At 41.5% G+C, this 27,472-nt stretch overlaps 4 protein-coding genes and 1 long non-coding RNA gene across 10 annotated transcripts in view, besides 2 other annotated features; 4 read left to right on the top strand and 1 right to left on the bottom strand.

Annotated features, from left to right (window-relative positions):
- RhoGAP18B (Rho GTPase activating protein at 18B) overlaps positions 1-9,319 on the top strand; it is a 30,976-nt gene extending 21,657 nt beyond the window's left edge. For 3 of the 5 annotated variants that reach the window (NM_001298497.1, NM_001144749.2, NM_133123.2), the window contains 3 exons: positions 835-862; positions 930-1,421; positions 1,658-1,973. In NM_001298497.1, coding sequence (NP_001285426.1) covers positions 835-862; positions 930-1,421; positions 1,658-1,841 — 704 coding nt within the window. In that variant the 3' untranslated portion in view covers positions 1,842-1,973. Of the gene's footprint in view, positions 1-834; positions 863-929; positions 1,422-1,657; positions 3,314-8,820 lie in introns of those variants that run through there. The other 2 variants (NM_133124.4, NM_001144748.2) reach the window with 2 other exon arrangements.
- Positions 1,958-8,819: a mobile genetic element.
- Positions 9,320-9,557: 238 nt separating the features above from the next.
- Positions 9,558-10,345, top strand: Obp18a (Odorant-binding protein 18a). The gene is made up of 2 exons (NM_133122.2): positions 9,558-9,633; positions 9,688-10,345. Exons 1-2 carry the CDS (start codon positions 9,583-9,585, stop codon positions 10,021-10,023), a joined length of 387 nt encoding a protein of 128 aa, NP_573350.1. The 5' UTR covers positions 9,558-9,582; the 3' UTR covers positions 10,024-10,345.
- A 1,517-nt stretch (positions 10,346-11,862) lies between these two features.
- Positions 11,863-12,499, bottom strand: lncRNA:CR45711 (long non-coding RNA:CR45711). The gene has a single exon (NR_123956.1). It is a non-coding gene; the product is annotated as a long non-coding RNA:CR45711 (long non-coding RNA).
- A 5,610-nt stretch (positions 12,500-18,109) lies between these two features.
- Positions 18,110-20,423, top strand: tgy (twiggy). Of its 2 annotated transcripts, none has more exons than NM_001298496.1 (4): positions 18,110-18,666; positions 18,963-19,071; positions 19,139-19,420; positions 19,782-20,423. In NM_001298496.1, the coding sequence occupies exons 1-4, from the start codon at positions 18,122-18,124 to the stop codon at positions 19,965-19,967; spliced, it is 1,122 nt and encodes a 373-aa protein (NP_001285425.1). In that variant the 5' UTR covers positions 18,110-18,121; the 3' UTR covers positions 19,968-20,423. The 2 variants fall into 2 exon arrangements, with proteins under 2 accessions (NP_001285425.1, NP_573349.4); NM_133121.5 differs by having other exon boundaries at positions 19,782-20,152.
- A 614-nt stretch (positions 20,424-21,037) lies between these two features.
- On the top strand, positions 21,038-21,671 carry CG15882 (uncharacterized protein). Its single transcript, NM_133120.3, has one exon. It carries the CDS (start codon positions 21,150-21,152, stop codon positions 21,624-21,626), a length of 477 nt encoding a protein of 158 aa, NP_573348.1. The 5' UTR covers positions 21,038-21,149; the 3' UTR covers positions 21,627-21,671.
- Positions 21,672-23,020: 1,349 nt separating this feature from the next.
- Positions 23,021-23,470: a mobile genetic element.
- Positions 23,471-27,472: the final 4,002 nt, after the last annotated feature.

Raw genomic sequence — 27,472 nt, 5'->3', positions numbered from 1 at the left:
CGCGAATGGAAAACCCATTAGCCGTGCACTCAACCAAATGCGCTTTGAAAAATATCTTTAAACTCCGATTGTAGCATATTTCGACTTAACGATGGAATGTTTTGTTATTCTTAGTACTGAGCTTTGATTTTGCTCTTAATAAGATATTTTCTATATTTAATTTGTTGTAAGGCAATCAATGATCAAACATTGTAGTCACAGCTAATGGTTAGATCTCGATATTTGTATATATATTTTAAGAGATCTAGCAAGTGCTCACTTCATTTTTTCAAGTGCATTTGTGGCTCGAGCTCGGCGCTGCCTGGCCTTTTAAGGTCGTTGCGGCCCACACAGCGAATGTCTGACTTCTATGTACGGGTATCTATATAGCTACGGACACCTGAGTTCCCATTCATTGCGAAGACGAATACTAGAGTCTCTATCGGGTATTTTCGTTAATGAAAGCGGGTTTCACTTTTTGCCGGACGCGGTAAGCTTTGCATAGCTTTGGCTGGGCTGCTGCTGTATTCGGATAATGCAAATGAGTCGTCAATGAATCATGATCTCCGTAAGGCGAGGAATGCTTGAGTAACTGACTGATTGACTGAATGCTTGATATTCCTTGAGGCTGAGATATTTTGCTTAGGCAAGCGTATTCATACGCATTTCGCAGTTGTCTCTCAGTCGGGAGTGGCTCGATTCCTGATCGCCTTCCGCAGCGGAATGTCGAAGAATTCCCTCGTCCTCGACAGGCGTTTGTCGCAATGTAGACCCATAATTCAGTTGCAAGTCGAGCACTAAATTTTAATAATTTCTCCTTCCATGTTTGGGTGCGTGATGACGAAATCAATGCAGTCGCCGTCAATAGCAATGTGTTTCGCATGTAAGTATTAAATTGAAGCTATGAATATCATACAAGAATATATCTGATAAATCGCCACACTTTCCAGCAACCGTTCGCCGAAGAGCGAGAAGAAGTCGCGTTCACGTCGAGGCCAGGTGAACAGTTTGTACCTGGACGAGCAGAAGTATCCGCTCTTTGCCGCTCCGCTCAGCGCACTGGAGCTCAACATGACCGATCATCCGAATGTTCCACGTTTCGTGGTCGACGTTTGCGCCTACATCGAACAGCCGGAGTGCATCGAGCAGGACGGACTGTACCGCGCATCGGGCAACAAGGTTCTGGTGGACGAGCTGCGCAAGAAGCTGACGCACGTGTACGATCCCCGCTGGCTGAAGACGGACGATATCCACACGCTGACCAGTCTGCACAAGCAGTTCTTCCGAGAGCTCACCTCTCCGCTCATCACCCAGGAGGCCTACGAGCGACTGGGCAGGAGCCTTAACGACGACGCCGCCATCGAGCGGATGAGTTTGGCCTTTGACGACATGCCGGAGCCGAACCGCTCCACGCTGCGCTTCCTCATTAGGCACTTGACCAGGTTAGTGGGCAAACAAAAAGAGTTGCAACGATTCGATCAAGTTTGCCCAAATTCAAAAGCTAGAAGCAGTGATCTTAAATACATGAATAGCATGTGAGCAGAAACACTGCAAGCTGTTATGAATCACGAAGCAAGTAATTTGGTTTATCCCCCACTTTCTGTGGTCTTTGCATATACATATGTACATATAAGTTGAAATAGCGATTGTTAGTAATGTTTATATAAATGTTTTTCAGAGTTGCCGCTGCCAGCGCTTCGAATCGCATGCCGTCCACCAATTTGGCCATCGTTTGGGGTCCTTGTCTGCTGAGTGCCAATCAGATACAGCTGGACATTGGACGCATGAACATGCTGGCCAAGGTGCTGATCGAGAACTATGATCGCATCTTTCATCCGGACAATGAGCGTCTAGTTTGTTAGGATGCAGGCTACCCGCCCTTCGCTGCCACGCCCCCTTCTCCGCACATCACAAGATCGAGCAGCATCGATATACAAGTGCCTCAAACATCAAACATCACCCCTCTCACCATATGTTTTGTAATGATGAACTCCAATTCAGAACACAAGTCCGTTTTAAGTTGAAGGCAGCCGTCGGGCTGACATATATTTATTCAATTTCTTCTTTTGATTTTAGAGTAGGCAGAAATGGTTCTGTCAGCTCAACGTCTACAGAGTCTCTCTGATTTTACAGTTTTTAATATATTTGGACTTAGGCTAATCCGCGTAGCTGCGCTGCCGGGTACGCCAGCAGCGGAGCGGCGTTCTTATGTATATCTTATATATCTAGGCTTATCGGGAGAGCGAGATATGTATGTACGTATGTAATATGTATTTGGTCGGCGTGTGAATGCTGACCATGCACTTATACTTTTTGCCTTCGAGTGGGTGATCATGTTACATCCGCCCTGGCCTAACTGCGTGCATAAACATAAACATAAACATAGCAACAAAGTGCTGCCATAAGTTAATATGCTATTTTATTTAATTGTTCTTAATATTGCATAGGCACATACTACATCTCCCTCCTTTTGAAAAATAACGTAACCTAGTGAAGTTATTTTGATTATTAAATGCAAATTATTTTATTTTTATTTTTATTTTGTTTGTGTTTTTGTTTGAACAACAATAGTTGATTTTATAATGCAAAGATAAAAATATACGTAGTGTATGGAAAATTTGTATAAATGATTAAGGAAAATATAAGTTTAAATTCAATCATGAATGAAATTTCTTTAATCTATCTTTATGAACTATTTGTTTTTTGTTTTTATTAGTAAGTAGCGTAATATTGTTATTATCTCCTATGCTTTCTATCTTATAGGGCCCCGTATATTTAAAGTCTAATTTATGACCTACCTCATTTCTTAGTAAAACTTTATCTCCTACTTCTAATTCTATGTCTTTTACTTTTAAGTCATAATTTTCTTTATTTTTTTTTCTTTGTGTGCTTCAAGAAGTTTTCTTGCTCGAGCATATGCTACCTCTAACCTATATTTACTCTCCTTAGCGTAATCATCTATGTTATATATTGGTTCTATGCTATGTAGTTTATTAAAATGTTTTGGTAAATTACTTGTTCTACCGAAAACTAATTCATATGGACAATAATTATGTACCATAGATTGGGTCGTGTTGAAGCAGTATACGAAATATTGAAGCCATACGTCCCAATCGGTTTTGTCCGTCGATATGTAGGATCGTATATACTCGTTTAAAGTTCTATGACTTCTTTCTACTACTCCAACTGTCTGGTGGTGATGAGCTGTTGATGTTATATTTTTTATTTTCAAATATTTACACAGGTCAGTAATTATTGAATTCTTATACTCTGTTCCCATGTCCGTTATGAACGTCTTCATTGGACCGTACTTTAGAATAAAAGATTCAAATATAGCTTTTGCGACTGTTTTTGCGCTTTTATTTGCTATTGGTATGGCAACTAAGTACTTGGTTAAATCACATATGAGAGTGACTGCGTACTCGTTACCATTTTCTGACTTGGGTAGTGGACCAATTGTGTCCACAACAACTCTATCGAAAGCATGTTCTGGTGTTTCAGTTATCGTCATTGGAGTCTTTGTGTGCTTTGTTGTTTTTGCTTTTTGGCATTTTTGACATTTCCTTACGTACTCTTTTATGTATTTACTCATATTTTTCCAGTAATAATGTCTTTTGACCTTGCCCTTTAGATACTCTACTGTAAAATTATATTCCTCTAGTTCAAGCCTTATTCTAGTTAATTTAGAGCTGGGGTTCACCATCGAGAATAAATATGTCAATGGTCTATGGTCTGTTTTCACAGTGAAATGTTTTCCGTAAATGTATGGTCTGAAATGTATTATTGCCCAATGAATTGCTGCTAACTCTTGTTCTGTTGTACTCTTATTGCTTTCACCTTTCGTAAAAGCTCTGGATGCATAAGCAACTGGGAGTTGGTGGCCATTATGGTTTTGAGTTAAAACTGCGCCACACGCTTGCTTGCTTGCATCTGTTGTTATGCAAAATTCTTTGCTGAAGTCTGGGTACTGCAAGAGTGTTGGGTTAATTAGCTGAGATTTTAAATGTATGAATGCTTTTTGACATTCATCTGTCCACTCGAATGGAACATTCTTTTTACATAATCTTGTTATGTGCCGCGAATAGTCGGCGAAATTTTTGATAAAACGTCTGTAGTAATTGCAAAATGCTACAAAACGTCTAGCGCTGTCCGCATCATGTGGAACTGGGTAGTTCTGAATGACATCATATTTTTTGTCATCCGGCAAAATTCCTTTGTCTGTGCATTTGTGTCCCAAAAATGTGACTTCATGCATGAAAAATGAACATTTTTCAGGATGTAACTTTAGGTTGTATTCCCTGCATTTACCAAAAACTTCAGTGAGGTTTTTAAGCATATGTTTTTCGGAACAACCTATGACTATTAAGTCATCCATATAAAGGAATGCTTGAGACGGTTCTATTCCGGAGAATGCTATAGTCATCATTCTTTGGAATGAATTAGGCGCTATTTTTAAGCCAAATGGCAATCGCGTGAAACGATATGAGCCATTGCTGGTTGAGAAAGATGTTATATCTCTCGAGCCTTCATCCAGTTCGATTTGATGAAAACCTGACATTAAATCAAGGCAGGAGAAATATTTTGCTCGACCAAGTTGGTCCAAAATATCATCTATTCTCGGTAGTGGAAATTTGTCAGCTAAAAGTTTCTTATTAATTTGGCGATAGTCTATTACTAATCTCCATTTCTTTTTATCAGAATTCGGGCTTGACTTTTTGGGTACTAATAGCAAAGGGCTATTGTACTGTGAAACTGATGGTTCAACTATTTTATCTTTTATTAATTTCTGAACTTGGGCTTGTATTTCTTCCACTTGACTATGAGGACTTCTATAATTTTTCGTGTATACTGGCTCATCATCTTTTAATCTCAACTGTTGTTTATACAAATTATTAACTGTTATAGGTTCTGATTCTAATGCAAATATATCTATATATTCGCTGCATATATTTTCTAATTGTGATTTAAACAATTCGGGGAAATTTTTCTTTAATTGAGATAAGACAGTTTTATTTCTGTGTTCACTATTTGCCTGAACTACATTGTAGTTCGAAAGTGGCTCATATTTTAGAGTGTCCATATTGACTAATTGGTCGGAATCGGTTGTATTTAAAATTCGGACAAATGTATTACTTGATGTTGCGATTGTATTTGCAACATAAATACCAGTTTGAATTTCCTGGTTTGGAATTAAAATGTTATCATCTTTTGATGATACTATTAATCTTCGGACAACTTGGGATCTTGCTGGTAATAACGTTGTGTTAATACCAGAGCTGTATGCTATGGGAATATATATTGGAAATTTCAAATTGTTTGGTCTAATTATAAACCAATCTTCTTCTTGGTTTAAATCGATTTGGCAATTATATTTTTTTATGAAATCTATTCCGATTATTCCATCACACGGTATTGGAAAGTTTTTATCTACTAAATGAAAATCGTGTGGGATAACGTATTTACCTGTCTGTATCTCAATAAAAGTCTGTCCTCGAGACTGAATTTTCTGTTGGCCTATGCCTTGAATGTTTATTTTATTGGTTATTTGAATATTAGAAAATTTGTCAGAGTTCTCTTTGAGAATAGAGATATCTGCACCTGTATCAAGTAGAAAAACTAGTTTTACGCCTGTTTTGGCATGAATGAATGTAGAAAATATGTTGAGATTATAATTGATGGTGTATACTCTACGATCTTCTTCTACTGAGTACCTAAAGGCTGTTGCGAGTTTCCCTGTTCTTGGATTACTCGTACATTGGCATTGTTTCTGTTGTAGTTGTTCTGACTGTTGTTACGGCCTCTGTTTCCATTATAACGGCCTCTGTTATAGCCATTATAACGGTTATTATTTCCATTATAGCGGTTTTGATAACCGTTATTCTGGTAACCGTTATTTTGGTAACCGTTATTTTGGTAACCGTTATGGTAGTTGCCTCTAATACTATTGTTATTAAAGCCTCTACCGCGGTTACTACCTCTATTGGCATTTCCGTATCCTCTATTGGGTCTGTTACCTCTAAAGTACATCACTTTATTGATGTCACCGGTAACTCTTGTACTCGTTCTTATGTATGCGCTTATCGCTGCATCCATAGTGGTGCAAGTCCCTGCTTCCAGTACTGTTTTGATACTTTCGTGCTCAGCACGATGTATCATGGTTTCAATTGCCTCTTTGGTGCTTAGACCAGTGGCATGTTCTAGAGGTATACCCTCATCGATATAGGAAGCTTCTAAAAGTTTTCTCAGGCTATCAACTTCAGCGGTAAATTGCGTTGCAGTTTTACCTCTCTGCTGAACTGTTGCTAGCTTTGCTTTGACATTACTGGATGTCTCACCGACAACTACTTTCTGCAATTTGTTTATAATTGCTGGAATTGTCGTTTCATTGTCAACTGAGTTCAAAATTGTGCCAACTATTTTTGACTTAATGACCTCAACTGCAATGTCTTCAAATGGTCCCTTAGCTAGGTCTACCAATTTGATTGCCTTAATGAATCTTTGTAAATGGATCTTTTGCCCATCAAATTCTGGCACTGTGCAGGCGACTTCCCTAATGTAAGACCTAATGGCAGCTGCTTCTTCTGCCATGGTTAAGTTATTTTCGGAGTCGGCTGCGTTATTTGTTTTATCGTCGTTCTTCAGCATTAATTTTGCTGGTATAGTTAGATCGTGAAGATCTTCCTCTTTAATGTCTTCCTTGACTATAGTCCTATCTTCCTCGTCAGAGTTAGTGCTGTCTTCATTCAAATTTATTCTTAGTGGGGTGTTTACTATGGTTGGAATTTCTATCTGGAGACTGAATTTATTTTTTATAAATATTAATTTTTCTCTTAATGTCACCAGTAGGTTCAAAGCCTTAGCACACTGTTTGCGTTCCAAATTCTTTCTATTTTGTTGGATCAACTCTCTGATTTCATTATAACTATTTACCAAGACTTGGGCATTCCTATTGATTGTTACAGCTTGTGTTGATCTGTTTTGCGTTAAGCACTTATAGGATTTTCTGAAATTTTCATTTTGATCTTTTATCTGATCAACAAGCTTTTCCCAGTCCATGCTGTGGTATACTCATAACTTCAAATTTATTCATTTGTATATATTTTTTTTTTTAACGTAGATAAATTCAATATTACGTTTTATATTTTTTTTTTTATTTATTATTTTTTTTTTTTCATATAATTTTTCTCATATTTTCATTCATAATTGACTTTATTAAAGATCTTCCTTAAATATTATCTATACCGTTAGCAGTGCTACGGTATCGTTTCTTAAGACACTTGTTATGCAGTTTGTATATTTTTATTAATGCATTGGATACCATAATTAATGCAATTACAATTAGTATTATGGTTATCCAGAACAAGTCTGCATTTTGGACTTCTACTTTATTTATTACATTGGCTGTAGAGTCCACAGTTTTAGTGTCTATTAGACCCATTTTGGGTATACTAATTTTATATTTTGGAGAATAGAATAGAAAATTTCCTTTGTATATACTTTTATTTTCAGTTTTACTTATTTCATTTGTCTCTATAGACATTTATGTTTGGAATTATCTATTTATAAAATCTTTCAATGTTCGCAAGAGTAAAAAAAAATTGTATTTTACATTGTTGCCTGCCTGATTCTAGCTATGGCTTCACGGGCCATATTGGGTTAACAGGGCATAATAGTATATGCTCCGTTTTACAATATTTCTTACAATTTTTCTTATCTATATATATTTTATATTTACTTTATATTTATATATATTTATTATTATATTCTGCTGTTGATGATGCTCATCAGGTGTCAGCTGGGCGTCGCCGGGGGTGGCACGCTGACACTCCCTCGCTGCTGTCTATTTCTTCGCCGCTGAAGACGTCGATGGTCGCTCACAAGTCCCCAGGCAGTGGGGACTCCAGATTCCTTCGCAGCCAGGGGGGCAGGACTTCTTTGGTTTTGTTAATGCTGGTGCTGGTGCTGGACATGCCTGGTATTTTGGAACTTCATTAATTGTGGGTATATTTTTAATATTATCTGAGTGAGTTTTCTCGAGCTTATGGGTCTTTAATTCTTGCTGATATTGCAACAAGTGGTCTAGCTCTGCATGTAGCTTTAGAGCTTTCGACCAAACCGGTGGCGTTTGCTGACCGTATATTAGCCACCTTACGTGGGCTATACGTTTATTCAGCTTAGTTTTCAAACCGCCACGGTGTTTGCCCATACTCAATAGAACTCTACTCACTCAGATTTTTCCTTGGTTTTTGCAGTTCCATTTAATTAGTCCAGTCTTCTTCCAGTCCAGTGTTCCTTTGTTCCTTTGTTTTCACCAGCTTTGGTCAATTCGTCCAGCGTTGGACGACTGTCACGGTCGCCATGTAATGATGAACTCCAATTCAGAACACAAGTCCGTTTTAAGTTGAAGGCAGCCGTCGGGCTGACATATATTTATTCAATTTCTTCTTTTGATTTTAGAGTAGGCAGAAATGGTTCTGTCAGCTCAACGTCTACAGAGTCTCTCTGATTTTACAGTTTTTAATATATTTGGACTTAGGCTAATCCGCGTAGCTGCGCTGCCGGGTACGCCAGCAGCGGAGCGGCGTTCTTATGTATATCTTATATATCTAGGCTTATCGGGAGAGCGAGATATGTATGTACGTATGTAATATGTATTTGGTCGGCGTGTGAATGCTGACCATGCACTTATACTTTTTGCCTTCGAGTGGGTGATCATGTTACATCCGCCCTGGCCTAACTGCGTGCATAAACATAAACATAAACATAGCAACAAAGTGCTGCCATAAGTTAATATGCTATTTTATTTAATTGTTCTTAATATTGCATAGGCACATACTACAGTTTAACATAAGAATACTTTTTTTTTTTGTTGTCAGCTTTAAATGTACGTGTTTTATTGCTAATTTTAATGTTCTAATTACTTTATTTATTCATTGGAAATGGGAATTCGCATAGACGAGCCCATCACGAAAATACTTACCAAAAAAGACAGTAGACTAAGTTTATACTAAAGATAATTAGGGGAAACCGCAAGAAAACAAAGAAAAAAAAAATGCAAAACGATAAACATTGTGGCGGTACAGTGAGCACTGCCTGCGGCCAACCTAAAAACATGACGAAATATTTTTTTTTTTTTTACATCGTGTATAAGATGTGATATTCGCTGCAAATCGCAAAGCGTGAATATAATTTGTATTTATACCTATATTAATGAACCATATAAAATATACGAATAAAGTCCAATACAGTAGATAGGCTACACATATGTTTTTTGTTTAAACTTCAGAGATGCTTGGAGTGTAAAAGCCAAAAATTGTATGTTTTCTATCTTAATAAATATGAAGAAAACCAAGTTGGTAATTTACTATTGGCAATTGTAATGCAGATATTGCGCATACGACATACGTGTAGCTCATAATCGGGAACTGCGCTTAAAATTTCAATTATAGACTTTATTTGTTGGTGTGTGGCGAATGTAAAGTAGCATCCAATTATTTAATTAAAATCTCCTGTCTACTTTTGAGCTGAATTAGCAAATCGATGGGTTATATATATAGAGCTGTGATGATGCGCTCATTGTTAGTTGGGAAACAGATTTTCGCCATGAAGGTTGTGTGCAGCATAGCTGTACTATGGATTTGCTTGATAACTATGGTCAGTTCTTAACGAAATAGTTATGTGTCCATCTAACAATACCATCTATTCTAGTGGCAATCAGCTGGCCGCGTTAACGCAGAGGGTTGCCTAAAGCACCACAATCTGACCAGTGCCCAAGTGCAGGCAGTGGCTCCATCCACTCCCGTTGCGGATGTTCCAGTGGCCGTTAAGTGCTATAGCCGGTGTCTGATCCAGGATTATTTCGGTGATGATGGGAAAATCGATCTGCAGAAGGTGGGAAAGCGAGGATCTCAAGAGGACCACGTGATTTTGTCCCAGTGTAAGCAGCAGTTCGATGGCGTCACCAATCTGGACACGTGCGACTATCCATACCTGATTCTCCAGTGTTATTTTAAGGGCAAGCAGAGTGGAACTATCGCCTCGTAATTTACCAAATAAACAAAAAATAAAGTATACATATATACATTACTACATACATATATGTACACACACATGACAGACACAATGGGCTTCATCACAGTTCATTGTTGAGTCTTCTAATCAGATCAAACGCCCTCTAATGGAAATTACACACGATTGTGCTTAGTATAAGTGTGATTTTCATTATTATTATTTGTATACAGTGATTAATAATTGTATTAGAGCAAAATAGTAGACATGCATTGTTTTAAACTCGTCTGCTTTTTATTGATTTGTTTTATGCAAAGTAACGTAGAACTGGTGGAAATACATAATGCAATAATAAGTCAATCAGAGTCTTTATTTTCCGAAAATTCGCAAGAAACATGGCCAAATAAATAACAGAAAATTTCAGTTTGCTGACCAAATATGTATGTATGCATGTACATATGTACATATATGGGTGGACTGGGAAGCCAAACACAAAATTTTCCCCCTGCTTGAATAATATTTGAAATGGCAGATATGGAAGATGCAATTTGAACATAATTGAAATGCAAATCGCAGACTGTGAACTGCAGAACCGACTTGATGGGGCGGATGTGTGGACGTAATAATGAATCCCAGTCGACCCCACAGGATGCAGGGCAAATTTCAATTTTCCCAGCAAATCATACGTAAAGTTTGGCCAAATACATTTTGGGCCAAGAGGGCCAAAAAGGGCCAGAAGGATGTCAATGCAATCAGTGAGGCATTTGACTTGGCCTTTCATTAACTCGACTCAGCGCAGTCGAGTGCAAAGGACACAGTACATAGTACACAGGACGAAAGACGCAGGACGCAGGACGCAGGACATGGCACACGAACTCCTTGGGCGACATTGCGGCTGCCACAAAAACTTTTTGCTAGCCAATCATCAAGAAAGCCGCCGAGTCACTGGTTACTGGTTACGGGTTACTGGCAATACTGCTTATATGTTGGCAATAAGCAACGGCCCACCCAAATTAGGAGTTATTTTGACCAGTCGGAAAAGGAAAAAGGGGGCGTTGCGCAAAGTGCTGAAGTCAGTGGAAAATTTGTGGGCAAAACATGTTGATGACAGGCAAATATGCTGTAATGCAATTATGGGCGGCAGTGCAACCAGGATAGCGATTTAATTGACAATGCAAATTGAATCAGCATTTGTAGCTGTCTAATCGAATTAGCCCCGCAGAAAGCGTCCTTTGCATTCTCTTCTCCATAATTCAATTCCTGACTTGCCGCATCGCAGAGAAAACGGGGTTGCGGATTCGGATTCGGATTCGGATTCGGTTCGGTTATGGTCATGGTCATGGTTTTGGCTTTTTTAGTCCGGGCTCAGCAAATAAACTTTGCGTTCTCATTGCGGCGACAGTCGACTGCAGTTCACTCCTGACCACAGGACCCTCTCGTCCTGCAGTCCTGGCCAGACCAGGCCGTTGAGTGAACCTAACCACTGGAACGTGCCTTAACTTATAAAATGTTGCCCACTGCTGCCAATTGCAGCCAGCCTAAGTGGACTCACATCTCCTGGACCGAAGCTTCAATACTCTCAAGAAATCCACAAGAAGCCTGCCGATTTTAATTCTTCTGGCTAAATCAAAGGACAAACAGTTAACAACTTGGATTCGTGTTCGCTGTGTTTTCTACAGCTTTTTTAAATATTAGCTTTAATCGCAATCAATTTTCGATAGTCTTAGTGGGCCGAAAAGATATTAGGCTAATTTAAATTCACTTAAATGCAATTTAAGGTCAGCAATTTTCAAAGTACTTTGATGCAAGTAAGTGCATAGATTAAAAGAGCATTTGACTTGTGTGCCAGAGCCCAAAGGACATCTCATCTCGCTTAAACAAAAGGCATCCCCTAGCCCATCGCTTCCCACAGATCCACTTGAGCCAGGCCCGCCACCTGTTGGCGAGTTTTGGGCGCAGGACTCGGGTCGAGCTGCCCGGCTCCAACTGGCTCATCACCAGAAAATGCTGCTTGAAGTCCCCGTCCGAGAATCCCGACATTAAGACGCTGGCAATGTGTAATAACTGGCAGCTTGAGATGAAGGACAAGAGCGAACCGTGCGACTTAGATGGGGATTGAGGATTGGGCATTGAAGAGCGAGCGGAGCCGATGTGGATGCGGATGGGGGTGGCGGCAATGGGTGAGATCTGGAATGACAGGACGCTGAGCTGGCAGAGCAGCAGCATCATCATCGTCAGCAGCGGCTAAGGATGTGACAATGCTGAGCCCGTTTGACACGAGAATGATATAATAAAAACCGCAAACAAGTAATGCCTACGAACCGCAGTGCTCAAACCGAACGACTCCTTCCGCCAGTCCGGAGTCCTGCGGATCCAGTGTCCTTGGACCGAGTCCAAGCTGAGATAACAGCAGCGGGAGGAGTGGGGTGGCGCGGGCAGACGCGGACTGCTCAAGTGCTGTTGTCAGAGCGCTCCTCTGGTGTCCCACATTTCGTCCTGATGTCCTGCACCTGAAGAAAAAAAATGTTGAATAATGTTTTGAAAAGCGGCTGAAAAGGCATGCGAATATAGGCAACTATTGCATTTCAGCATATCCATGGTACTCTTACTTACCTTTTACTAAATACTCGTCTTTCGAATAATAAGATCGACATCCTTGTCATCCAAGAAAATATCCTTATTATCCTTAATTCAGTGGCGGAATCATGTGATCATAACTTTTTTTACAGCAACCTTTACCGGACTAATGCTGATTTCCTAGAAAGTTTAGTGCGCAACTTTAGATGTCTTTCTATAGAATGAAATATAAATATTTGTAAACAATTTCATTTCTTTCAATGTTATCTAGGGGCAGTGAGCATGCCGTTATCCTTTGGCGTGATTAAGCCACAAGTGCGTGACATTTTAATGCGACATTTATGCCCGGGACAAGAGATTATTATTGGAAATGCGCGCCCGGCTCGCGTGACAACAACAGGACAATGGCAAAGGCATAAATATATGGAGTAGTGGGAGCTGTGGCAGTGGCAGGAGCCGCAAGGATAACAGCACAACTTGCCTAACGCGCTGGCCCACAGCTTATTTATTTATCCTCCCCGACTGACACCCGAGTGACAACTTTTGTGCCGTCCGGTGGCGGTGGTGGAGTTGGAGGATGCCCAACTATGTCCATGTCCTGTCACAGTCTTCAGACACTTGTGAGCCAGCTCCCGAGGATGTGGCTGAAATCCTGGCAACATATTTAATTAAAAGCCAAGGCAACCAGCTGACAAATGACAGAGGGATCAGCTGAAAGATGACTCACCAAGCGGTATCTGCGAAACACTGAATGAAGGTGATGGCTTGAACAACAATGATGAATGGGGCAGTAAACAAATTCGGCCAGGAATCACACAAAAATTACAACAAGGATTATATATAGTCGAGCTTATCATCTTCAAAACTAAGGCTAAGGCGAACATAACTGGCCAAAGGATAATGCATTCAATAAGTAATCCCTCTCGTAATTAATGTCTAAGGACGTCGAGAGCTGAATACATACAATGAAATCAATACGCTAAGTGAACTGCCAAGTGGTTTTTCAGGCAAACTGAACTCGGGGCATTTGCAATATAATAGTAGTAATAATATATATAAGTAATCGAGACTCCAGCTGCAGCTGGCATATCCTTGCGTTAAGTTGTTTACCGTGTCCTTTTGCCTGTGGAGCAAACATCGAAATGGGGGATCCGGTAATCGATCTGTTTGAGTACTTGTTACCGATAATGACGAGCTTCTGAGCCCTTCGATGGGTAATCATAATATCCTAAGCTGTACTAACGCAATTTAACGAGGCGAACGAAAGTGCCGGTAAAATTGATGGCTGCCGTTGAGATAATAACAAAATTATGGTACTTAATGTGCAATCGGGAAAAGGGAAAGGAAAGCCATTATAAGAATATGGTAAGCCATAGCTGCCATTCCATGGGTTAATCCTGAACTTTCGTTAACTCATTGCCAGGTTAGCAATGTTCCTGTTTCTCTCCCACCTGGACCGAACTCCAATGTGCTCCAAGTCCCAGCTGAGCTCCGGCTTCAGTTCTGAATCTTGACTTTGGTAAATGTTCGACGCGCCAACATCCGCAGCCAGAGTATCCTTTTTGTCCCGCCTGCAGCTGCTGAAATTAAAATCGAAATCATAACATGTCAACACATTTTGTAATGCAGCAAAACTAACCAAAAATAATAAAAGTCTGGTCCGAAGGCGGGTGGAAAATGGGGGGAAAAAAAGGGAGAAAAATGGCCAAAAGGGTTGCCGAGCAAACAGGGAAATAATGCAAATGCAAATGAATCCGCGACAGCGGGATGTCGGTGGAGTTTGGAACAGGTGTTCCACTTGCTTCTTTATGCCAATAAAAACGGGTTTGCACATGTGTGAGTGTGTGTGGCCGGTATAAAAATGTAATAACAAAGTTGGCGGCGCTGCTTTTTATACCCTTTTTTGTCATTGCGTTTTGTGTTTGTGTGCAGTAAAAACTATTTGCCCAATCCCCTTGGAAACCCCATCCGCCGGCCATGACTCTTGTGTTTGTGCCAGCAAAATGCCAATGGACACAATGCGCCCACGGAAGGGTGGCTCAATTCAAAGAAGCGCTCAAAAACGTACAGAAAAGATATTGAAAATCAATTAAAAAGCTGGTTATATTTGACCATTATTACCTCTTTTAGCAAAAGAAGTGCTTACAAGTATGCTGCGATATGTGCGATTCTAATCCTTATGATTGCGGTTATGCTTATGAGATATATTGCTGCATACATACTGCATAACACTTCCACTGATGGATATTGCACAATGTTTAGCTATGGAAAGCGCATTTCAAATCTGCCTAACAATATGAGCCACCCTACTTCCTTACGTGTGTTTTGGATGGACCGTTGTCATATCAGTGAGCTAAAAGTAACCGCACGGTGCTCACAAGTATGCAATGGCATTGGCCTCCCCCCTGCAGCGAAGGACTTCGGGAGGGTGGAGGACCAGCTCCCGGATCCAGGGAAATTCGCAGATCGCAGGTCCCAAGTCCCGGCCACCGGATCCGAGCCCCAGTTCCATGTGCATTGGCATTGGCGGCGCCCGTCAGCGTTTTCATTTCAAATTCAAATGCTGTTTGCATAAAAAACGAGCCAAGACATCGAAAGGCATCACGTGCCCAGGAGTCGGTTCCTCCTCGCTCCATCCCAGTGGAATGTGGGGCCAAAAAACAAAAAAAAACTGCTGGAATTCAGTAGTGACAATAGCAACAAACGGATGCCGACAGCGATATATGAACGAGCAGTGGATGCACAAGAAAAAAATCATTTTAAAAATTATTATATGGAATTATATTGAGTGAATGGTATTTAATATATTCGATTCGTTTTTTATGAGAAAGTATGTTTTCAGGAACTAATCTATCTATACATATAAATATATTATGCTATGAAATAAGGTTTAACATGATTTTATGATATTTGTCTAAAGTAGTAATATTTACTTAAAAACTATTTGAGCAGTTGGCAAAAGGATTTATTAAATTCTCCAGCAAACAATATGAATAATAATAGTGCTTATTAGTTCTTATTTATTCAGTTAAGTTTCAAAATAGTACAAAATATGAGTGTGGTTCGCAGAGCCATCCAATTGAGTGGGTTAAGTGGGTGGAGTGCAGCACTGGTGTCGTTGGCCTCCAAATCCAACAAAAAAAAAAAATCGAATCGAAATAGCGAAAGACGTTTCACTGTGGCGGAAGTGAGATGAGTTGAGGTTCAGAGCGGGATGGCTGGAGGACAGCCAGCTGCCGGTCGTTTTGCATGTCCGTGTTGGGTTAAGTGGATTGTTTACTTTGATTACAAAAATATGGCAAATGTTTGCACGTTTGATGTCTCACTGCGTGTGTGTGTGTGTGTGTGTGTGTGTGTTCGTCGGTGTGCTTACGTGTGCATGTGTGTGGCGCAGACACATGCATTGGTTGGTAGTGGTGGTGGTGGGAGTGAGAGAGAGAATGAGCGATCTTGATTATATAGAATCTTAGATTGATTTCACAAAATATCCTATCTTATCAATCATTTTTCATGCATTTTTCTTAAGTTTGACTTTTTTCAAAAATGTGCTCAGTTCAGTTGTGTTTGAATACTTCAATTTATTCAAGATGAATCTTTTCACGCGGTCATCTCCATGGCAAACAATGCACACACACACACTCATATTTACATACAGAACGAAAGAAAGAGATGGAAAGGAGCGAATGAGACGGGGAGAAGTACATTCAGGCAGCGAGACAAATGGCGTTTGCCTTGGCGCGCTTGTAAAATCCGAAAGCTAACATTATTACAAAAAATCTGCAGTTATACATTTGACTTTGGTTTATTTTTGTGATTTGCCCAGTTTGCAGTTGACCAACCAACCGACCGACCATCGCAGGACTGCCTGTTTGGCTGAGTTTTTATTGTATTGAGGCTGCGGGAACCAGATGGAAAGGAACTGTTGATTGTGGGGCCAGTGTCGGCCGAAAAGATGGGATTGAAAGGGGGGGGGGGGGAGAGTTAGGAAATGGGATAGGTCAGGAGAGAGGAGACAGGATCCAGCTTCTTTTGTCCTTTAAATTGAATTGCCACCGAAGTTGCAGGGCAAAATAGTTGAACCGACATTAAACAATGGAAGAACGCGTTAAGTGGTTCTTACATACATACATTTAAAGTAAATTGTACCGGGAAAGTAATGGAGTCTCCTCCGCTGGCCAACGCCCATGGTCGGGCGGACCCACAGCCCATGTGGGTCACGTCATCGGAAAGGTCAAAGGCATTTATCAGGCCCACTTGGCACCCACTCCTATTTGCATTTCATGTTGAACTGTTTGCCCAGGCCAAAACTAATTTTGACATTCGAAGAGAAAAAAATGCGCGAGCAAAGCCGCCGCTTTTATTGGAAAAATTTGTATTTGTTTGGGCAATGGGCAATGGTAGAAATGGTAGCTGGTTTCTGCTTGCTGGTGGCAAATCGCAGCGGGGTCACACGCCCACAATGCCAAATAGTTTTCATTCTTAGCCGCTACTCCTCACCGCCGCTGGCTGCATTTTATTTTATTAATGGGAATTTGTTTGCCAGCGCAGGCGGATTGGATGGTTACGGGGCGCGGGGTGTAGGATGCGTCCAGGATGCGACCAGGATGCGACCAGGATGCCGCCTCGTCGCTATTATGGCAGCCATTTGTTTGCACGCGAGCATCCGAGTGCCGGAGCGTCGGAGTGCTGGAGTGCCCCACAGGGCGTATGCGCTATATTATTTTTCCCGCACTGCTGGCGGTCCTTGCCAGTGTGCCACGCCCACGCCTTAGTCCCCCCCCATCTTGGCAACGCCACTGAAAAGCGTCCAGCAACGACCACATGTCGCTCATGATTAATTGAAAGATTCTCTCAACTTCAACTGTTTTCGGGTTTTGCGTTCACCCAACCCCCCCCCTTTTAGAACTCACTTTTTTATTATTTCTATATTTTTCCTTTCGAGGTGCTTGTTGCTCTGTGTGCTTGTCCCAAGTGTTTTGATTAATGAACTATGCTGAGTGAAATTTAAACAAATTTCTTAGTACAATCCAAGCTGGCAAGCAATTAGTTTGGACCACTAAAGTTTTTAGAGTTTTTAAATAGATAGTGGCTTTTGGTACCTCTCTAAGCAGCTTAACTGTTACTCAATAATATATCAATATAATATTTATGATTGTGGATCAGGAAATACGCGCAATTAATTACATTAATTGTTTATTTATTTTTGTCTACTGTTTGCCACATGTACGAGTATATGTTTTTTTTTTTTAAATAAGGATTTCCATTCACCTAGAAACCATATCAATTAGTGTATTGCTATTTCCGCAGCTCTGGTGCAACTTTCACTCACTCATTTTAACTCTGTTCTGTGCATGTTACTCCCTCTCCCTCCCTCTCTCTCTCTCTCTCTCTTTCAACCTAGTAATAAGACTAATTGAGCGCACCTGCTCGTCGATGTTCCCGACATAAGTATTAGTTCTGCCAGCCACCTTGTCTAATCTGGGCCGCATTTTCCCGGCGATAAGACCATTTTCGATTGGTATAGACAGTGCTTACGATGCCGCAAGTCAGTGTTTCAATGGCCGGGGAATATATCATACTGGAGAACTCGTCGACTTATCCGGGCTTCCATTCCAGTTCCAACGGATTGGCGAATGGCATGTACCGCTCCGCCCAGCGCATCTCCACCGATCGCCTGGTCCTGCTCATTCTGCTGGTGAGCACCACGGTGATCGGGCTGTTTGCCTACTGGGATGTAATGGTGCTCAACGCCGGCGCACTGCCACTGTCCAGAGGCACTAGCTCTGTTGATTACATGGAGCCTGGACTGCGCAACGAAACCCTGGCCGAGAAGATGCATCGGGAGGTGAGAGTCCTGTGCTGGGTGCTCACCACACCCAAATACCACAAGACCCGGGCCATTCACGTTTTGCGAACGTGGGGCAAACGCTGCAATAAGATCTACTTCATGACCTCTGAGCCGGATGACGAGCTGCCCACCGTTGTGCTGACCAAGCCGGACCGATACGAGATGCTGTGGGGCAAGACCAAAGAGGCCTTTGTCCACATCCACGAGCAGATGCGCCACGAGGCGGATTGGTTCATAAAGGCGGACGACGACACGTATGTGAAAGATTCAGATTCTTAAATAGGGAAAGAGTGGCATTTTATTGCAGGAATTGATAAGTGAATGGATGGTTGTTTTCGTCACCACAGATACACGTACATATGTATATATGTATGTATGTATTTATTGAACATTATTATCATTCTGTTTTACCTTTGTGGTGTAACTACTGATGGTATCTCAATGTTAGGGCCACAGCCAAAACAGTTGAATGAAGAATAATTAGGAACCGATAAAGAAAAGATAGCATTATTAAAGTTTGACTGAACTTTCAATCTGCTCCTATCAATAGCTACCTCTTTTTGGAAAATCTGCGCTACATGCTCTACCCGTATTCACCGGAGACACCTATTTATTTTGGATTTAATTACAAGATGGTCGGCACTCACCAGAAGAACGAGGTGAGTTTATCTTCTGTCCGGTTCGGATTACATTACAAACTCACTGAATATGAATCCGATTCAATAGTCATACATGTCCGGCGGCAGTGGCTACGTACTGAGCCGCGAGGCTCTTAGGATCTTCGCCGAGGGCGTCAACGACACCACCAAGTGTCGCCAGGAGGACGATCACGCCGAGGACGTCGAGATGGGCAAGTGCCTGTTCAACCTGGGCGTGAAGGCGGGTGATTCCAGGGACGAGCAGCTGCGCAACCGCTTCTATCCCATAGCTCCTTATGGAGCCCTTCTCTCGGGCAACGTTGGCATGGACTTTTGGTTGTACAAGTACGCCTACTACAATCCGAGATCGGTGAGTTTGGATGCATTTAGCACCCTACTAAAAGTACGTTTGTATGTATGTAGATATATGAATGAATGCACAGCTTACCCATCCAGTACCTTTTAACAATCCAGCAAAATAGAAAATAAACTCAAGTGTCACAAAGACAACGCCATATTTTGCCAAGCACTCATATTATTTAGTCGAACGTAATCATCATTCTTCGTTACCAGAAAGGTGGTGGTAAGGTGCGTTCGTCACTGGCTTATAACCGCGTGAGGAGGCATTTTATCTTTGATATTCAAGCCTCAACGTATAGTTTTTCCACCTTCGTATTCGCATTCCTTGTCCTCTTTTGATTATTATCTAAACTATCTTCGTATTCTTGCAGTGCATGGACTGCCTGTCGGAGTACCCGGTGGCCTTTCACTATGTGCACAGCAAGCAGCTGTACGTGTACGACTACTTCAACTACCAGTTCCAGCTCTCCGGAAGGGCGCAGGTGGCGGAACGGCTGCCCAAGAAGATCCGGGAGGAGGAGCTGGTCATCCCCGAGAGCGACAATCCGGTGTCCTAGGCAGGAGCCAGCCATTCTGCCACTTCAGCAGCAGCAATCTCAAGTCCATATCTACATATTTTCCATCCTTTTTTTTTTGTGTGTGCTTATCGTGTATTTAATATATTATGGGCACAAGGCGAACGTGCCAAGGCTGCCAGATGCTGTCCTGTTGCGACTCCTTGTCCTTGCCCGATCCACGTCCTAGTTTATCTATTCATGTATTTATTATTGAGCAGCTCGTGGCAGACGGGCCACACGAAGGCATTAAAAGGATAATGGAGGGCTACTGGGTGGACATTTACTCTTGATTTCCAATGAGGATTTCAAAAAGTTGCATATCTAGAAAAATGAATTAGTCGCAACTATAATGGTATGGCTGCACTATTAACATTGTAAGTGTACGTACGAAATGACTGCAATCTCTGATCTGTTGAATGGTACAAATTAGAGTTGCCAGCTTGAACTTTGTTATGCCATAATAATCTTAAACTCTATAAATGATTGGCTTTACAACATATGTACGCAAGGAAAATAAACAGTTTTCTTTAGAAGCCTAAGGCGTATGAAATGGTTATACTTCTTGTACAGTTTTCAACAATCTACAATGAGTAAATGAAATAATAATGGCCACGTGGCGTTGAGTGGCTTAACTTACCGCAACTTGTTTCAAACCCTGGTAACACCTTTTAACGTCATTGTGCAACACTAGTACTAGAAATCGAAAAGCAAGTACATATTTGTTACTTTAAGGCAAATGATCAAAAGAGTGATTTTACTACTGCTGACATTAAATATGTGGATTATTATATAAAACACTCGATTCGAAAAATCGAATTACTTAACTTTTAATACTGGAAATAAAAATGATCATAGAGCATATTATTTATAACAGAATGTGTATAGTTTTTTTTAAATTATTTTAGCATTGTATTGAGTACAGTCAAGTGTTCTTTGCAAAAGCTCTGTTCCTATTCGAATTTTTTTTTACACATGCGGGCACACTAATTGGTATTTAAGTATGCCCAGACTTTTAGATCCAGTTAATCAGCTATTCGTTGAATGATTCTCACTTTATCCTTTACTTTCTACACGATTCAAGTGAGCTATTGCGAAATAAATTAAAAAACCAACTTTTCAATCTTCTGGGAATATTGAATACTGAGGAAAACCCTAAATTGATTGCTGCCGAAACCCAGAAGGATGGAGAACATGAACAAAGAACTCGCGAATATGGAGAAACTATCTTTGAAGGAGCTGCTCAGTGAGGACACACTCTCTGAATTGGCTACCCCGAATGATGTCGACATTGCCGGCGAGGAAAAGAACCTCGAGGGTCAATCTGTTTCGAAGGAAGATCCACCGCCTGCGGCAGTTGTACCCAAAGCGACCAAAGCGCCCAATAATCCCGAAGCGCTAACCCAAAAGCAGAGTATGGACTATGCGGCACGGATCGTGAAGGTCATCAACCTACAGATGCAAAATGTGGTGCATAAAACGTTCATGATGATGCAATCACCACTCCCTCTCCGGAACAGGCTACCAGTGGTCGTGTCCACCATGATCCGCTCCCGTAGGGCACCCAAGTTGAAGCTCAAAGATGTGAGGAGAGTGATCACGGGCCTGGCGCTGCATCGTGCACACCTGGTCTACGAATATATTATCAACCACCCCGAATAAGAAAACTTCTACATATGTTAACTTAATACAATAATTAAAAAATCCAAACACTCGCCGGCTCTAGTTTAGTTTAAAGTTCTATAGAACAAGGTTCATCGCACGCATACTACAATATATTACTGATGAATATTCAGCTAGTTTTGAACGTATTTGAAATATATTCGGCTCAAATTAGGCCTAAAGCTGATGCTTTTCAATTTATTAACTGAGGAGCCACTTCAGTTCAGTGGGTCACTATTACAATTATTCATTGGCTTATCCCTATAAGTCCACTTCAGAGCACTTAAGTCTCATTCTCGCAGGCAGCTAATTAAGGTCATCGCTCCCTGCGGCTCACCCCAAAAAATTTGGGTGAAACACTGGCATTCCAATAGTTCACATTCCCTGGGCTAATTAGGAAATTAGACTACCTACCGGCCGACATTTTGTGTTTCTTTGGAAAAGTCGGTAGAGTCGCGTCAAATGCGAATCGCATACGAATGGCAGTGGAATCAGAATGGAAATGCGAATTTTGCCTAAAATGCCGAGAAAAAATTGGACTAAAACACTTGCCGTAATGCGTGGTGTGCATTTTCCAAGGCAATCTGGCGAGTGGGGGCGGTGCTCCACATTGCTTTACCCGGCGACCCAGACAATTTCCGCTCGTAAAAGTGGTCCTCCGCCTGGTCTTGCCATTTTGGCCAGTGGCTGGGTGGCCAGTGGTTGGTGGCTCCTGGCCACTGTAATTAATACCAAAATAATTGTATTTGGATAACACAAACGTAATCAAGATTAATTGAGTAACAGCAGGTAGTTTGCATAATTAGAGCGCAGACAGTGGACTCCCCGCCGCCGATTCAATGCTCCTCCTTCTCCTACCCCTTGGCACCCTGTTCCTCCCATAAGCATAATTTGCAATTTCAACTGTCTGCCAACGCCTCCTATTTCCCGACTCCCCTCGCCGATGCCTGTCCACCTGCCACGCCCCTTCCCCGCTGGCTGCCCTTCGGCAGGCTGTCTGTCTCGCTTGTGGCTCTTTGGTTGGCAGGATCGGGTCCTGGACCTGCGGCATCCACCATCTCCTCTTCCCACGCAGTGGCTGGGAGGTACGGGAGCCCACCGGTTTAACTTTGAAATCGGACGCATTTTGGCGACCCACTAGGTTTATGGTTTAAGGTTCGAATCAGTCGGAGGATGTGTTCAATGGGAAAGTACCTAAAAATTACAAGTTAGTTGCCAAAATGAATGTAGATTTATAGAGTTATACTTAAGAAATAATAAACTTAAGTAGTTAACTATTTCAGGCTAAGAGTTTTTGTACTGAAGAGTGGAACGTTGTTAAAAGGAGTCCATTTGTTATTTTTCTCCATTTTATGTATGTCCTTCCTTCCCGTTACTCGTCCAGTAAAAGGGTATACTAGATTCATTGAAACGTTTGTAACAGGCAAATAAAGTATATATATATATTCTTGATCAAGATCAATAGCTGAGTCGATCTAGCCATCTAGTCCGCCTGTCCGTATAAACTTCGAGATCTCAGGATCTATAAAAGTTTTCTAGCTGATATGTTTTCTATAACATATTGCCACGCCCACTCCAACGCCTACAAACCACCCAGAATTACCACGCGCACATATTTAAAAAATTGTTGGATATTTTTTCATCATTTTATTAATCGTGTAAATTTCTATCCCACTTTAACGACCTAAAGCCGCCAAATCGGTTACGCCCACACTTTTGAACAATTTGTATTCCCCAATATCCATTGATATCCCAGAAAAATTATGAAATTTCGCGATTGCATTCACACTAGCTGTGTAAAGGGTATCTGATAGTCGGGGAACTCGACCAAAGCATTTTCTCTTGTTTTATTGTTTTTTTTTTGTTTTGGGGGTTTTCCTATAAATCGACCTACCGTTGTGCAAATATACATATGCTTGCACGTGTAAGTGTGTGTGTGTGTGTGTGTCTGTGTGGCAAAGGGGGCACACAAATCATTTTCAGTTTGTACAATTTCTATGTCAACTTGTGTTTGCTTTTCTTTTCGTTTTTCAGCACTCCCATTTCGCTCACAAGTTCAGCTTGTTGTGCCACTTTTGTTTAGCCGACTCACACGCACACAAACGCTACCCGCACACTTGCATTCGCACCTACACCCACACACACTCGCACACGAGCTAGGACACGCACACACCCATGTGTATGTATGTACATGCATGCAATCGTTGTTGCTCGACTGCACTTCCGGCCTTTTCAGCTACACCGCCATTGACTGTTCATCCATACAGCTGCATACAGGCATGCACACACACATTTTCAGGCCCATACACATACACATACAAGAGCAGTACCGAGTTCGCCGGCATATCCGGCCTTTATGCCAGGCAATGGACTTTTACTCGGACAGTGGAAGAATGTTGAAATAAAAAAAAAATAATACATGAAAACATGATAACTCCACAGCCAACGAAATGAACACGGAAATCTTTTTAAAAATGCTATGATAGCTTTGAAAGCAATTCGAAAGCAAAGTCGAATGCATAATGTTCTCAAGAACCTTGTAGCCTACAGACACTAATGTTGCAGATACGCGAGTTGCAACAGGTTGCAAAAAGAATAAAGTGTTATTGGACAGAAATCTAGATTCATTCTCTTCGATTATAATCAAATAATTTCAATATCAATTCGGCTTGAAATGCTTATTTGATTTTAAAAAGTCCTCTTTTGGTCCTACTGCCCATTAGAGGCATCCTAAAAGTAGGCAATAGCTATCCCCACTGTGCTTGGCATGCAGTGCTGCCTCTGGTTTTCCCCCCATTTATTTCTTTTTGCTGGGGGGGGGCAGGAGGTCCTGTCAGCTTTTTCAGCTTCAAACCATTGAAAAGTTCTCAGTTGCAACTGCAAATTATGTTGCCTGGTGCTGTTGATTGTTGCCACTGTTGCTGCTGTTGCTGCTGACAGTGCCTGATAATGGCGTACAATGTTTATTTACTTGCTTTAACATTTTTGCTGCTGCTGTTCATTTTACTTTATTTTACCCGGCTACTCGCCTCCATTCCCCCGTCCTCTGCCACCGCCCGCTGCACATGCAACACGCTGACAATGAGACACATGAGCATTTGGCGCCTGATTGCATGCCACACTCCTGCCCAGTGCGAGTTGCACTCTGCACTGAGAGAAATCAAGGGGAGGTGATGAAAATCCATTAACAATTTAAATTTACATTTTTGTAGATTGATCGATGATGTAATAGTTCAGATCCAAGTTAGCCACAGAAGATTAAATTTCTAGTAATGTTTTATGATAGTTATTTTTCTGCCAGTGTACTTTTCAATGTGCGGAAGTGAGAAAACTGCAATGGGTGTCTTTCGGTGTGTGTGTGTGTGTGTGTGTGTGTGTGAGTGTAAGTGCTGCCATCTCCGTCGTGTGCAATGTTTGTTTGCTTTTTCGACTTTGACTTAACTTATTTGTTGCTCTTCCTGTTGCTGTTACTGTTATTATTGTTGCAGTTCTTGTTGTAGTTGTCGCCACACACACACACACACTGATGCGCACACCCACACATGTGCTCACCAACACACACACACACACACACACGGACAGGATGCTGCCTCTGCCGCAGTCGACGCTGTAAAGTGTCGTGTTGGATTTGCGTAATTTATGCTCTATTTGCCTTTCGGCTTCATTTTACTTTTTGCCGCTGCTCCTGCCACTTCTGCCCAAGTATTCACAGCAGTCGTAGAGACCCACCGCTCCTGCTTTCCGCCCCCTTTCAGCTCCACCACCCCCTTGGGTGGTTGTCCTTCGCAGGACACACTAAGCTGCGTGGGCTTTTGGCTTTCGACTAAGCCAACTGTCGACGACAAAACGTGGCCCCTACGCTTGAGGATCGGGAGTTTTGGTGTCGAGTCTCAGTTTGTGGAATATGCAACTTCCTATGAATGTGCGTACATCAAAATTAATACAATATATATATATATAGCTCATATTGTTCAGCTTTAACAAAACATAAAATGATTTATGGGTTAATTGCAATTTATATCTATATCTATCTATATAGATCTATATATCGATCTATATTAAACATTTTTCCAAATAAATTATTCTGTTTAAATGAAGTTCTATTTGATTTGCTTTGATCTAAGCTAGAATTTATTAAACTTTGATGCATCTTTAAGTGGCACAAATAATTATTTACTAATCAAATCACTTTAAAACATTTATTTGGAATTTTCTAAACCTTAATTCTTTGTAAATGATTTTTAGTTTTATTGAAAAAGGTCCTCCTTAAATTCAATGCATTTATATCCTGTGTCTCATATAGATATATTTTTAGCTCTTGCTGTAGAAAAAAGTATTTAGATATTTTCGCAATGAAATACATTTTTCTCATCTAAGTTGACACCTGAGTTGCTCACCTGAGCTCTGAAGTTCTTGCAACCTTATATGGCTTGATCCTGCGTCAGTGCCACCCGCCCGTGTGTAGAGCAGTTAGCAGGACCTCCTCGGAATCCTGGCATCCCGGCATCCTGGCCACCTACCTTTCGGTCCTGGCTTCATTATTTTTATAGCATTGCTCAATATGAGAACTCAATAAATTCTAACTCGCACAGTGCGGCGCATTTTCAACAGGCGATTAGTTTGCGAAGGTGCCGGGACTCTCCTCGGAGTCCCGTGTCCTGGGATTCGAGTCCTTGCTTGCGCAACAGTTGAGTGGGTTGTGTGGGCGAAGTGAATGGAGTGGGCTGTCGTGGTTGAGCGGGGCGGGGAATGGACGGTGGTCTGGAGTGGCTCCTAATAGGTTTTACATAGCACACACGTTGCGAATAAATCTAAATGCAACAGAGCCAGGAAACTTGGTGAAAAATCCTTTGGCAAATAAAATTTACATAGACCAAAAGGCCAGGCGGACGTTTTTTCGATTTCTCTTCTTTCGGCTCGGCCCATGTGAATTTATTTGAAAATTTATTGAGTTTTCGTGTTAACCATGCATAATTAAGTTTTTCCAAGTGAAAAACTGGCTGGGCGTTGACTTGGCCCCTCTATTTTTCCCCGATTCCAGCCCGATTTCCCAGCTTTTCCGGTCGACTTTGAGCCCGTGGTGGGCAGGGCCTTGAAGATAGGCTTTTGGCTTTATTTACGAGCCAAGTGCATGACTTTATCCAGAACCTTCAGGCCCTGTGAAATTGTTGTTTATGCGTTTGCGGGCGGAAAATGTTGATGGGGTGGTGGAAATCAAGTTATCCCCGGCTGTCTTGGCCTGAAATTATTATTCCTGATTGCATTTATTTGCTTTATTTCGTTGCCGGCAAGTTCATCTATAATGCATGCATGTCCTTCCTCCCATCTCTCTCTTGCTCTCGCTCTGTCTCTCTTTCTCTCTCTCTCTCTCCGATTTTCCCGCCATCCAGCCATCCTGCTGTGTTCTATCCTTCGTCTCTGGTGGCCTTTTTGTTGCTTAAGTGAAATGCATAAAAATCAAATAATTTTCCTGTTTTTCATTCGTTCCCCCCACTTCCACTCCGGCTGCTCACTTCTTATTTTATTTCTTTTACATTTTTCTTAAATATAAATACACACTTTGTGCTGTCTTGAAGACGAAGAGGTGGCAGGATGGGCAGGGTGGCAGGGGGGCAGGGGGGCGCTTTCCCGGAGACTGCATTCGAAATGTTGAAAGTAATTTCCTCGACTATAGTTGATAGTCAGTCCCGTTGCTCTGGCTGCTGTTTTTGCCTCAGTTTCAGCTGCTCTTTGTGTGCGGCAGCCTTAAACTATGCAACACATTTCCTTCAAGTAGCTTACAAGAGGATGCACTAAAACAAACTCTGATCATTTCGAAGTGAGTATGGATCTCAAGCTGGCCAGAT

The sequence above is a fragment of the Drosophila melanogaster genome, chromosome X, assembly GCF_000001215.4.
Source record: "Drosophila melanogaster chromosome X".
In the NCBI taxonomy this organism is placed as follows: domain Eukaryota; kingdom Metazoa; phylum Arthropoda; class Insecta; order Diptera; family Drosophilidae; genus Drosophila; species Drosophila melanogaster.
This window is presented reverse-complemented; position numbering and strand designations above follow the sequence as displayed.

Bases quoted from the DNA above. Each gene is read 5' to 3' on its own strand.
- Obp18a (NM_133122.2), top strand. From the start codon at position 9,583: ATGAAGGTTGTGTGCAGCATAGCTGTACTATGGATTTGCTTGATAACT. The intron at 9,634-9,687 runs GTCAGTTCTTAA...CATCTATTCTAG, and splicing joins GGATTTGCTTGATAACTATG to TGGCAATCAGCTGGCCGCGT.
- tgy (NM_001298496.1), top strand. From the start codon at position 18,122: ATGGCCGGGGAATATATCATACTGGAGAACTCGTCGACTTATCCGGGC. The intron at 19,072-19,138 runs GTGAGTTTATCT...CCGATTCAATAG, and splicing joins GCACTCACCAGAAGAACGAG to TCATACATGTCCGGCGGCAG. The intron at 19,421-19,781 runs GTGAGTTTGGAT...GTATTCTTGCAG, and splicing joins CCTACTACAATCCGAGATCG to TGCATGGACTGCCTGTCGGA.
- CG15882 (NM_133120.3), top strand. From the start codon at position 21,150: ATGGAGAACATGAACAAAGAACTCGCGAATATGGAGAAACTATCTTTG.